The sequence below is a fragment of the Mus pahari genome, chromosome 1 (genome assembly GCF_900095145.1).
Source record: "Mus pahari chromosome 1, PAHARI_EIJ_v1.1, whole genome shotgun sequence".
Taxonomy (NCBI): Eukaryota; Metazoa; Chordata; class Mammalia; order Rodentia; family Muridae; genus Mus; species Mus pahari.
The window spans coordinates 71,480,114-71,492,727 of NC_034590.1; the positions used below are offsets into that span (position 1 = coordinate 71,480,114).

At 35.7% G+C, this 12,614-nt stretch overlaps 1 protein-coding gene across 2 annotated transcripts in view; it reads left to right on the plus strand.

Moving 5' to 3' along the window:
- Rab6a (RAB6A, member RAS oncogene family) overlaps window positions 1-12,614 on the plus strand; it is a 34,036-nt gene that overhangs the window by 12,908 nt on the left and 8,514 nt on the right. The window contains exons 2-5 of one of the 2 annotated variants that reach the window (XM_021190934.2): window positions 6,276-6,334; window positions 8,094-8,147; window positions 9,369-9,474; window positions 11,461-11,572. In XM_021190934.2, the coding sequence (XP_021046593.1) occupies window positions 6,276-6,334; window positions 8,094-8,147; window positions 9,369-9,474; window positions 11,461-11,572 (331 nt within the window). Of the gene's footprint in view, window positions 1-6,275; window positions 6,335-8,093; window positions 8,148-9,368; window positions 9,475-9,540; window positions 9,647-11,460; window positions 11,573-12,614 lie in introns of both variants that reach the window. The other variant, XM_021190857.2, reaches the window with a different exon arrangement.

A 12,614-nucleotide genomic window follows, 5' to 3' on the forward strand; every position in this document is an offset into this window, starting at 1 on the left:
GCCACCACTGCCCGGCTCAGATAGGTTTTTATGCCACCTCTTCATTAAAGATATTTCAACCTGTAGTAGTTAGTCTACAACAACAGCCATTAAGGGGAAAATCTACTCTTAACACCTTTAAGATCATAAATCTTGGTGGCTAATAACTATGCAGACAAATATGCATAAAACTATTGAATATATCTAATCATTAAGAAACTAGACAAATAGATCTTTTTTTTTTTTTTTTTTTTTTTAAGGTAGTAAGTGCAGAGTGTGGTGTGACACCTGTCTAATACCAGCATTTCAAATACTAAGGTAGAAATGTTATACAGTTGAGTCCAACTGGGTCAACATCTCAAATTTTTGATCAGCCTAGGATACACAGTGAGACTCACAAGGAGTCTCAAAAAGCCAGAAGCCAGGGATGTTGTTCAAAATAGAGTTCTTCCTCTGTGTTTGATCCCTAGTTCTCCAAAATTAACAGGAAAACAAAGTAAGATGACACAATATCATCATTGTGCTTAAAAAAGCTAAACTCTTCTAAGCATGATGGCTCATGCCTTTAATCTAGGCACTAGGGAGATAGAAACAGGCAAGCCTGCCCTTTAGTGAGATCCAGGCCAGCCAGAACTACTGTCTCAAAAAACAGACCTTATCTCAAAAAACAAAAACAAAAAAACAAACAACCAAAAAAGAAATGAAACCCCCAAGTGCTGGGATTAAAGGCGTGCGCTACCACTGCCTGGCTTGACAGTCTTACTGTGTAGCTCAGGCTAAGACTGTGAGCATTATGTTAAGCAGGCAGAGTGGGTACCTCTTTTGTCTCACTCCAGATTTTCAGAAGATTCAGTATAATATTGGCTATAGGTTTATATGATCTTTATTGTTTTGTGATATGTTGTATTCCTAATTTTTTCAGAACTTTATCATGAAAGCATGTTGAACCTTGTCAGATGTTTTTCTAGAGCTAGGTAGATCAGTTGATAAAGTACTCAAACATGAGGATTTGAGTTAGTTTCCAGCGCATACATAAAAACTGGACTGTAAGTAGGAGGTGAGCTGTAGCTCAGGGGTTAAGAACATTTGCTGGTGGTGAGCAATAGTGGCACATGCCTTTAATCCCAGCACTCAAGAGACACAGGCAGGCAGATCTCTGTGAGTTCCAGGCCAGCTTGGACAGAGTGAGTCTCACGTTAGCTAAGGCTACACAAAAACAAACAACATCATCATCAACAAAAGAACATTTACTATTCTTGCAGATGACCTCGGTTCAGTTTCTAGAACCTGCATGATGTTATCAACCATCTGTAACTCCAGTTCCAGAGAATCTAACACCTGGTTCTGTTGGTACCAGGCATGCAAAACAACCATGTACATAAAATGAAATTTACAAATCTAAAATATTTTTTATTTGTGTTAATATTTTGTTTGTTTGAGACTAGGTTTCTCTGTTTAGCCTTGGCTGTTCTGGAACTCCCTATATAGACCAAGCTGGCCTTGTTCTCAGAGATCTACCTGCCTCTGCTTCCCCAGTGCTGGGATTAACAGCATGCACACCATTGCTGAGTTCTAAATTTTTCTTTTTCTTTTTTTTTTTCAATTTTTTATTAGATATTTTCTTCATTTACATTTCAGATGCTATCCCTTAATTCCCCTATGCCCTCCCCCCTAAATTTTTCTTTTAATTAAAAAAACAAAAACAAAAAAACTGGACATGGTATACTCATATGATCCCAGCACTAAGGAATTAGGGAGATGAGGACCCCTAAGGCTTTAGGCTGGCCAGCCAGCATAGCCTTAAAGGTCAGTTCCAGGTCTGCTTCAGTAAATAAGATGGTAAAGCTGGGGAGATGGCTTAGTAGACAAAAAAGTTTGAAATTGTTCACAAATTTTATAACAATTGGATGAGGTGGTATGAAGCTGCAAGGCTGGGTGAAAGGTGGAGACCACAAAATCAGTAGGAAACTGGCCTAAATAATGCAGCAGCAGAAAGAATGAGAGACTCTGCCTCAAAAACAGAATGGAAGAAAAGAATTAGGTCCTGAAAAGTTGTCCCCTGACCTCCTTTCTTTTCTTCCCTCTGCTCACCTGTTTTAGGATACATACATACATACATGTGTATGTGTACATACACACACACACACACACACACAATAAATAATCTTGGTAAAACAGGTCAAAGTAATACAGAAAGTGATCCAGGAAGCCCACCTCTGTACACACATACACACACAAATGCATCTTCCAAGATAATTGTATGATCTCTGTTCTTAACTAATTTTATAGTGTATTACATTTAATATGCTGTAGTAATAGTTATATTCTATTGTAATAATGACTGAGGTGATCACAGCAGAAAAACTTAGCTGCAACTAAATTTCTTTTTCTTTTTTCTTTTTGGTTTTTCGAGACAGGGTTTCTCTGTATAGCCCTGGCTGTCCTGGAACTCACTTTGTAGACCAGGCTGGCCTCGAACTCAGAAACCCACCTGCCTCTGCCTCCCAAGTGCTGGGATTACAGGCGTGCGCCACCATGTCCGGTGCAACTAAATTTCATTGCATTATTTTTATCTCACTTGAGTGCTGTAATTCTACAGCAACCGAAATCAACTAAACCTCTCAAATACCCTGAAGTTTTAAAACAAAAAGATAGCTGGATATGGTAACACAAACCTTTAATCCCAGCACTCTGGGAGGAGGCAGAAACCCGCAGAGGTCTGAGACTTGGAAGCCAGCCAGGACTGCATAGAGAGACCCTGTCTCAAAACACACAGTAAGCCATTTTCTATAGAGCTAGACTGAATTATGGTTTGTTTTCTCCTAAAGTTATATTAAAACAAAATGCAGCTGAGTAAGTACTATGGCAAGCACCCGTGGTTCCAGCTACCTGAATGGATAAGGACTTCAAGCCCAGCTTGGGCAAAGATGTATATTAACCTTATTTCTGAACATTTCAGGATTGTCTAGGTTTTTTTTGTTGTTGTTGTTATTTCTTGTTAATTTTCTTTAAAAAATATTTATTTTATGTGTATGAGTGTTCTGCCTACATGTATGAGGTGCTTCACATGTGTGCCTGCTGCCTGCAGAGTTCAAAAGAGGGCATTGGAGCCTTTGGAACTGGAGTTAGGGATGGTTGTGAACTACAGTGTGATGCTGGAAACTGAACCTGGATCTTCTATAAGAACAAAAGGTGCTCTTACTTGCTAAACTATCTCTAGCTCATTTGTTGATTTTCATTAAGGACAAAGAAAATGCGTGTGTCAGGGATAGTGGGGAACTGGACAGAGTGTTATTGTTCTAGAACTTACAGTGAAAACCATAGTGGCTTTAAATTTGCAGTAATCCTCTTGTCTCTGCTTCCTGAGTTCTAGGATTATAGGTGTGCACCACCACACACCTAAATAAAAGTTGGCAGAAAAGAATTAGTTTTTTTTTCTCACTAATTCTGTAGAGTAAGAATTAGAATAAAAGTTTCTTTAAAACATCTGGTATGTGCAACATAATCATAATTGACAATAAAACACTGTTATTGGGGAATGGGGGTGAGTCCGGATCTTTATATAGCCCTGGCTATACTAAACTTACTGTATAGACCGGGGTAGCTTCAGACTCGATCCACCTGCTTCTGCCTCTTGAGAACTGGGAATGAAGGCAAGCACCACCATGCTTGGCAAAATACTCTTGTTTCATTTCAAGGAAATATTTTAAGCTACAAATGCTTTTTAAAACCTGAATTTGGGGGGCTGGTGTTTGTGGTTTAGTGTTTTGGGGGGGGTTGTTTGGTTGTTTTTTGTTGTTGTTTTGGGGTTTGTTTGTTTTTTTTTGTTTTGTTTTTGAGACAGGGTTTCTCTGTGTACCCCTGGCTGTCCTGGAACTCACTCTATAGACCAGGCTGGTCTCAAACTCAGAAATCCGCCTGCCTCTGCCTGCCAAATGCTGGGATTAAAGGCGTGCGCCACCACTGCCTGGCTCTGAATTTTCTTATGCTATTCTTGAGATACTATGATGCTATGATAGAGGGAAAATATAAAAGTCTGATCTCTGCTCCTTTTGGAGAAGGGTGTAAATCAGAGGAAGTAGAGTAGAGTTTTGGTCTCAGAAGGATAGAGATGTTTATTCAAATGCCTAGAGATTTTTATCTATTTCTAGACCTGGCTGTGTTCCATTGATCTGCTTTTCAGTCTTTAAGCCAGTATTCAGTATCATACTATCTGGATTCAGGTAGTTTATCATAGTCAGTTTTGAAGTTGTTCACTGCTATCAGGATTGCTTTAACTATTCTAAATTATTTGTATTTCTAGATAAACTTAAGAATTGATTTAGTAGTTTTTCAAAAAGCTTTTATGACAGGGCTTGTGTGTGCTTTAGGGAGTCTTTTCGCATTAGTTATTTGTTATTTATCTATTTACTTACTTACTTATTTCATGTGTGCATTTTTGCCTGCATGTATATCTGTGTACCAGGTGCATGCATGGGGCTTGCAGAGTCCAGAAGAGAAACAGATCTCCTGAAACTAGATCCACCATTAGGTGTTGGGACTTGAACCTCCTCTTCTACAAGGGCAACCAAATAGTTAATATATCCTTCCATTTATTTAGATTTGTTGTTGTTGTTGTTCTTTTTCTCTCAGAGTATTCTGTTGTATTGAATATTGAGGTCTTACACATATTGTTATGGATTCCTTATTTTGCTAGGTGTGGTGGTGCACATCTTTAATCCCAACACTTAGAAAGCAGAGGCAAACATATCTCTGTTCTAGGCCAGCCTGGACTACAGAGGGAGTTCCAGAACATCCAGGGTTACACAGAGAAACCCTGTCTCAAAAAACAAAACAATTTTCTTTTGGAGCTGGAGAGTGGCTCAGTGGTTAAGAATATATAACTGGGGCTGGTGAAATGGCTCAGTGGGTAAGAGCACCCAACTGCTCTTCTTATTTAAAATTATATAAAATGTCAGTGACTGGGTGTGATTTTTATCTTTGCCCAAAATATTTACATTTTGGGGAACATTTGAGAAGTTTATCAACCTGGTTCCTTCCTAACTTACAGAGTTATTACATTTGTTTTATTTGAAGTTTTGATATTTTTGAGACAAGGCCTCACTGTGTAGCCCTAGCTTATCTGGAACTCATTGTAGACTGGGCTGGCTTTGAACTCACAAGTCTACCTTGCTCTTGAATTTGTTTTGTATTAGAATCTATGTGAAGTGACTGGAGAAATAGAAAAGTTATTAGATGTGGTTCTTGTTCTTGGAGAACATACTCCTTAGTAAGGAAATTTCCAGTATTTCACTATATCAATCTAGCGGCGCTTTTCCTAAAAATTCCGATGCAAAGTTGAATTATAATGAGACATATTGGCACGTGTTTATAATTCCTTGCTCCTGAGACTGAGACAAGAGAATGATCAGAAATTTAAGGCCAATCCAGGCTACATAGTCAGTTTAAGACCAGCCTGGGCTATTTAGCAAAAATTGGAAGTGTAGGGCTAGAGAGATGGCTCAGTGGTTAAGAACACTGACTGCTCTTCCAGAGGTCCTGAGTTCAATTCCTAGCAACCACATGGTGGCTCACAACCATCTGTAATGGGATCTTATGCCCTCTTCTGGTGTGTCTGAACACAGCTACAGTGTACTCATAGAAAACAGTCTAGTTCTTAAAGCCCCGATAACCCATCAAAGAACTGTTTTGAGTTCAGTTCCCAGCAACTACACATTGTCTTACAGCCATCTGTAATGGAATCAGATAATCTCTTCTGGAGTGTCTGAAGACAGCTACAGTGTACTCATATAAATTAAAAACAAAGAACAAAACAAAAAAGTAGTGTACTTTTATTAAGAAGTTTTTACTAAAAAAAAAAAAAAAAAAAAAAATAAAAATTAGTTCTTCAAGCCCTGTCACCCATGGCAACACTGCTTGTCTTTTTACTCCTATGGATTTGATTCACTAAACAAATTGAGCATGAGATGGTGTGAGTTTTGTCTTGTTTGTTCTTTTCTACCTCTCATTGTTACCATGTCATACCTGCTTTTGCTTTTTGTGAATTTGCAATATTAACATTATTTTGTTCCATCCTATCTCTTCATTTTCCTCAGCTTTTAGCTAAATACTTGCCTGTACCTTTAGTGTAAAAAAATCATTATTTGTTAATGAGACAGTCCTGTCAGCAAACTTTGGATAAAACCATTGAATATATTTTCCATTTAACTTAATTGCAGTTCTTTGAGCAATGCCTGGGAACCTAATGTACTTAATATGTTTGTTCACTAAGCATATTTCTCTCTTTTTCATTTCAGTTGGAAAGACGTCCTTGATCACCAGATTCATGTATGACAGTTTTGACAACACCTATCAGGTATTTTATTTTTGCCAATTTATAGTTTAATCTCTTAATGTTAAGAGGAATGTCTAAGCTGGGCGTAGTGGCGCACGCCTTTAATCCCAAGCACTCAGGAGGAAGAGGCAGACGGATTTCTGAGTTTGAGGCCAGCCTGATCTACAGAGTGAGTTCCAGGACAGCCAGGGCTACACAGAAAAACCCTGTCTCGAAAAAAATCAAAAAGAAAAAAAAGAGGAATGTCTAAAGTATTTTTAGAAGTTCATTCATTTACATGCAGCCATAGATATAAAAGTGCTTTGTATAATGTGTAAATTATATAAAATATAGATGATCTTGCCCATAGTCATAACCTTATTAGTCAGTTTACTTCCTTCAAAGAATATTGAAGAATTTTTTATTGTCATCTGAGAGGGAATTAGAAATGATATTAGAATTTTTTTTAATAGTCAACTTATCCAAGTCTGAGATTTCCTTTTGCGAATTTATTTTAGCTTATGACATCAGAGAATTTAGACCATCATGATGGGAAACTTACAATGGACTAGCTAGTTCATATAATTTGTCAGTAGATTGTAAGTAGGGAGGGACATGCCAACACATAGCTGCTTTTTTCCTTTTTCCTCTTTTTTTTAAAAAATGAGATCTATTTTATTTTATGTGTGGATGTTTTGCTTACATGTATGTATGTGCATGCTTTGTGCCATGGGCATCAGAATAAGTAAGGTATTAGATCCCCTGGAACTGAAGTTATGGATGGTTGACTACTACCAAGGGAAGGCTGGGAATTGAACATGCTTTCCTGAAAAAGAGCTGCTCTTAACTGCTGGCTGTCACTTGAGCCCCTATGTCCAGTTACTTTATCTTCCTATTCGAAAATAGACTTCCTTAATATCCACTTCCCCCCCCCTAGTTTTTACCTTTTAAAAGTCTTTATTATTTAACCAGGCACATAGTATTTTACACTGTGTTTAGAGCATAGGAGATACTTATCATTGAAAGATAAAGAAAAAAAATTGTTTCTTTAATACATTACTTCCATACTAGAAGAATTATGTTCCCTTGGAAGTTGTATTTATTGGTCTCTGGCTGTCTCTGGTACCAAAACAAGCCATTATGTAGGAAGTTTAGTCATGATTATGTTTCCATCAAGATAAAACTGTTGTTGGGACAGATAAAAGCCATTCTGGGCTAGAAAGATGGCTCAGTGTTTAACACTGGTTGCTCTTCCAAAGGTCCTGAGTTCAACACTTAGCAACCACATGATGGCTCACAACCATCTGCAGTGTGATCTGACACCCTCTTCTGGTGTGTCTAAAGACAACTACAGTGTACTCATATACATTAAACAGATAGATAGATAGATAGATAGATAGATAGATAGATAGATAGATAGATAGAAGCCATTCTTACTGAGGAACATTAAGATACTCGGGCTAAGATTTGTATTCCTGGTAAAAATACATATAAAAATCCCCATTGTCTGGTTCTCTATGTAATGAGAAAAATTGATATGAGAATGAGTTCTCTTTCATGAATGAGGATGAGAGTTGATCACATAAAGGGCCTAAAGGAATTAGTCTCCAACACAGAGTGTGTGCTTAGGACATGGAAACAGTTAACAGTGGACATGTTCATTCTTGCTTGACAAAAGTGTTGTTATTTATTATGTCTGTATTTATTATTTCTTTCACATTCATAAATCTTGTTTGTTATCCTAAACTGCTGGCTACACCAAACTATTATTACTTGCTAACTCTTTTGTTTTGTTTTATAGGCAACAATTGGCATTGACTTCTTATCAAAAACAATGTACTTAGAGGATCGAACCGTGAGTAATGTTTTCAGTGTGCAGTTTTCTGCAACACTTCAGGCTAGAAAACTAGGATCACAGCTTAGTATGAGAAGTGCTTAGCAAAATTACCAAAATCAGGTCTTGAAAAAATTTACTATGGAGTTTTTTTTTGGTTTTGGGTTGGTTGTTTTTTTTTTGTTTTTTTTGTCTGATTTATTATTTCTATTTAAAGCAAGAAAGTTGGAATAAGTTTGTAAATTCCTGATGTCTTTAGACTTCTTTTACTATCTTGATTTAGAAAAAGGACAACAGATAGATTTATAAGAGTTAAAGGAATTTTCATGAAGAAATTTTAGCTTTTGAACACTAAGTCAAGTCATTCAGAAAGATTTTATAGTATGTGAACTTAAAGACTTTCTTTGTCAGAATAGAATGTGTAACAGAGTAATTAAATGAGAAGAAATCTCTGTCTTATTTTTAATCTTCCATATTGTTGAGTGTTTCTTTTAAAAAAAATTATATTTAGCCCACTCTTCCTTGAAGAGATATCTATCATTACTTAAACTGTGAACAACTTAATGCACCCAAAATATGAAACATCTCTAATATTTTTCTTATTTATGAAGTATGGGGTATTTGGATTAATATAGTATTTAATAGAGTTTGTCTTAAAACGTGAGCTTGGACACTGCTTTGTATGGCTAAGAAGGCTTACTTTTAGGATTTTCTATAATGTGGATGTGGCAGGAAAAAAGTAAAGAACATTTTTATGTAAGATTCTTTTTTCTATCCTCTCCCCCATTATTTACAATGTTCTGGGCACAAATGTGTAGGAGAAACAAAACACAGTACTCATAGATAGACCCATGTTCACGGTCATCTGATAGCTTGATGTTTTCATTAACATTTACCTTCATTCTCCCTTTTATGCTCAATATTTGAACATCAACCATCTACTTCTGATCATTTGGAAGACACTGAGACTCAAAACTTACAGGGAGGGTCGGGGAATGCATTATTTATTTTGTGAAATCTTTTGCAAATCATTTTCAGTGATTATACCTTCAGAACAAGCAAGTTTGTAGTACTGCTGCTCCTTTTTCAGAAAGTAGTTTTTTAATGTTGTTTTCATTCCTCTACATTAAACCTCTACATGAGTTGTCTACCACTCATGTTACAAAAAGAAAAAAAAAACACTTTTTTAAGTATTATTTTTTGGAATTTTTTTTTTTTTATTTACTTTTTCCCATCCCACAGATCAGGCTGCAGCTGTGGGATACTGCGGGTCAGGAACGTTTCCGTAGCCTCATTCCCAGTTACATCCGTGACTCTGCTGCAGCCGTAGTAGTTTACGATATCACAAGTAGGTATACTGCAATGGGTTGACCTTTCTTACTTTTCTCGCTTGTTTGACTGATTTTGTTGTTAGGTGCGATTGCAATTATGGGACACAGCAGGTCAAGAACGGTTCAGGAGCTTGATTCCTAGCTACATTCGTGACTCCACTGTGGCAGTTGTTGTTTATGATATCACAAGTGAGTGGGGGGATTATGCATTTCTAATCTTCTTTCAACCTTTAGCCTAGCTGCATGCATGTTTGTCTTGTGCTTGTTTTCCTTACTGGCATGAAAAACATTTTATCATAGCAAACTGTATCCCAGAATAGCAAAAACAATTCTTGCCTCCCTGTTTGTACCAGTACGCTCAACGTCTGTGTGCCGGGGTTTTCACTGTCTTTTGGATCCAGTTATGGATACTATTTCAAGGATTTTATAGTATCCTCTTATCCATAAACTATCCCATAATTATAGTTAAAGGAATATTATTCCTTCATTTATCTCAGATTTCAAAGGTAATCTTTATTTAAGCCTGTTGCCAAGTTTTCCAGATCCTTCATGACTTGTGTTGAGGCTTTTAAAAGTTTCTGCCCGCTAGCATTTTCTCTGCTTCCCTCTTGCAGTCATTCTTTTATATAGAGAAAAACAGAGAAGCATAATGTGTATTTTCTGTTAGCCATTTTTGCTTGAATATGTGCATTTTGTGAATGATTTTTCTTTATTGGTAACAAATTATACTTTCATTTTTCTCCAAGAAAAAAATTTAATGGGAAATGAAAGGGTTTTTTTGTTTTTTGTTTTTTGTTTTTTCTTTCTTCAAAACCTGAATGCCTTCAGTCTTTTAAGTAACTATAAATTCCCATGGAGTATTGGTGTCTGCTCTCTGGTTGGAATTATCTTTGTAAATTGTTTTATTATACTTGTGAGGCAATATTTAACATCATTCCATATACTAGTCCATAATTTATAGGAAAGCCAAGATTATATAGCATCCTGGACTCCTATAAAAATACCATATACAGGCAACTCATTTGAACTAGTCATAATATTAATAGACATTTTGTGTGCTCAGCCAGAAGTCTTATTACTAAACAGTAATTACAGTGGCAAAATTAGATTACATTCTGAGATATATTTTTTCTTTTGAACCTTTTTGTTTTTGGATGTGTGCTTTATGCAGTCTTCTCTTGCAGCTTTACTTTAGGTTGCTACTTGTTTTTAAAAAATTAATTTTCATTATAATGCATTGACCTGTTTTGCAGCTTTAAAGTGTTTGTGTTTACTTTAACCAAAGCAAGTGAAGCTTGTCATGGTTTTCTTTTAAAATTCCACAAACGTGGTTAAAATACTACTAAAAAGGGTGAATTCAGTTAGAAGTAAGCCTGGTATATCAAACTAATTAAGTTAAGGTCACTTCACGTAAATTCTAATACAAAACAAATATAAGAGCCAGGCCTGGTGGCGCATACTTTTAATCCCAAGAAGAGGTAGGATTTTTAAAATAAGGTTAAAGTGATCACAAACTGAGTAAGCAGTGCAAGCACAGTGGTGTTGACAGCTATAAAAAGGCTTGATGGATTTTCTGGATGTGTTGGGACTTCCTGGCTGACATACTTTTGAAATGCTTTCTTTGTCATGTTTTGTATGTATTAGTATAAATGATCAAAAAAAGCATTGTGGCAATGTAACACCATATTATCTTCATGCAATAGCTATCCTTAAATTTTAGAAAGCTTTTTATTTTTATAATTATGTAGTGCTTTACAATAGTTTGGTCATTGTCAAGAAAAAAACCTTCTCTCCAAAATGAACATTGAGGATTTTATTTTCCTCAGACTTGTTTAGATACTGACAGTTGTAATTAGATAAAATGGAGTTACATTGTAGGCACATTAAAAATGGGGTCTTAATGTGCTGTCCCCCTTCCCTCTTTTAGGGTATTTGTGGGAAGTGTCCTTCACTGGGGAGGCATTTTCAGTAACACTAATCCCTCTGTCTACTCTCAATGCCAGATGTTAACTCATTCCAGCAAACTACAAAATGGATTGATGATGTCAGAACAGAGAGAGGAAGTGATGTCATTATCATGCTAGTAGGAAATAAAACAGATCTTGCTGATAAGAGGTATGAAATAACTCTGAATGCTTCGCTTCTATGTTAAATAACATGTTTGTTTACCAAAAATGCTTTTGAAAAAGAGAGATTTCATTTTATTTTTAGGGTGGTATCTGAAATATAAGTATAAAAATTAAACTTCTTTTGTGTTAGCCCATGCACATCTCTTTTATAGAATTGTCACACATGAAGACAACAAATAATTTATATTTTTTTAAGGTTTAATAAGTGGAGCAGACTATCCCAAATAACTACATTTAAAAAAATATTCTTAATGATTAGAAACACATACTTGGGGGCTGGTGAGATGGCTCAGCGGTTAAGAGCACTGACTTCTCTTCCGGAGGTCCTGAGTTCAAATCCCAGCAACCACATGGTGGTTTGCAACCACCCATAATGAGATCTGAAGACAGCTACAGTGTACTTACATATAATAAATAAATAAAATCTTAAAAAAAAAAAACCACATACTTGTAGTTTCTAATAAAACAATCACATAATTTCATTATAATTCAGCAATGTGGTCTGTGTGTTTGTGTGGTTTTTGATTAGTGTGGTTGTTCCAGATTTAACTGAGTATGAACAGCTTAATTGTAATACCTTAGTCAAATGAGCAAAGCTCATTCAAGTCAGAAGATACAAAGTATATTAACATTCACTATAGCTTCACTATATTCACTATAGCTTCCTTGTGAATGGCTTTCAGAATTCTTTATGCTTTCTGGTTTAGTCTTTACCACATTGTTTAATTAGTAAGTAAAGCTTTTACTATTTATTTATTTATTACTTAATTCATTCATGAGTTGTATATTGAAATTCAGGTGATGAACTCATGCTATTAACTAAAATGTTGCGATGTAGTTTATTTGTAAAGAATTGTATAGCTGTTAATGGAAGAAATAAAATTGAATTAGTAGTATAATTGAAAGTAATCTTTTCTTTTTTTGAGACAGGTAAAAGGTTGGAATGTGGTTCAGTGGTAGATATATATATATACATACATATATATATATATATATATATATATATATATATATATATATATATATAT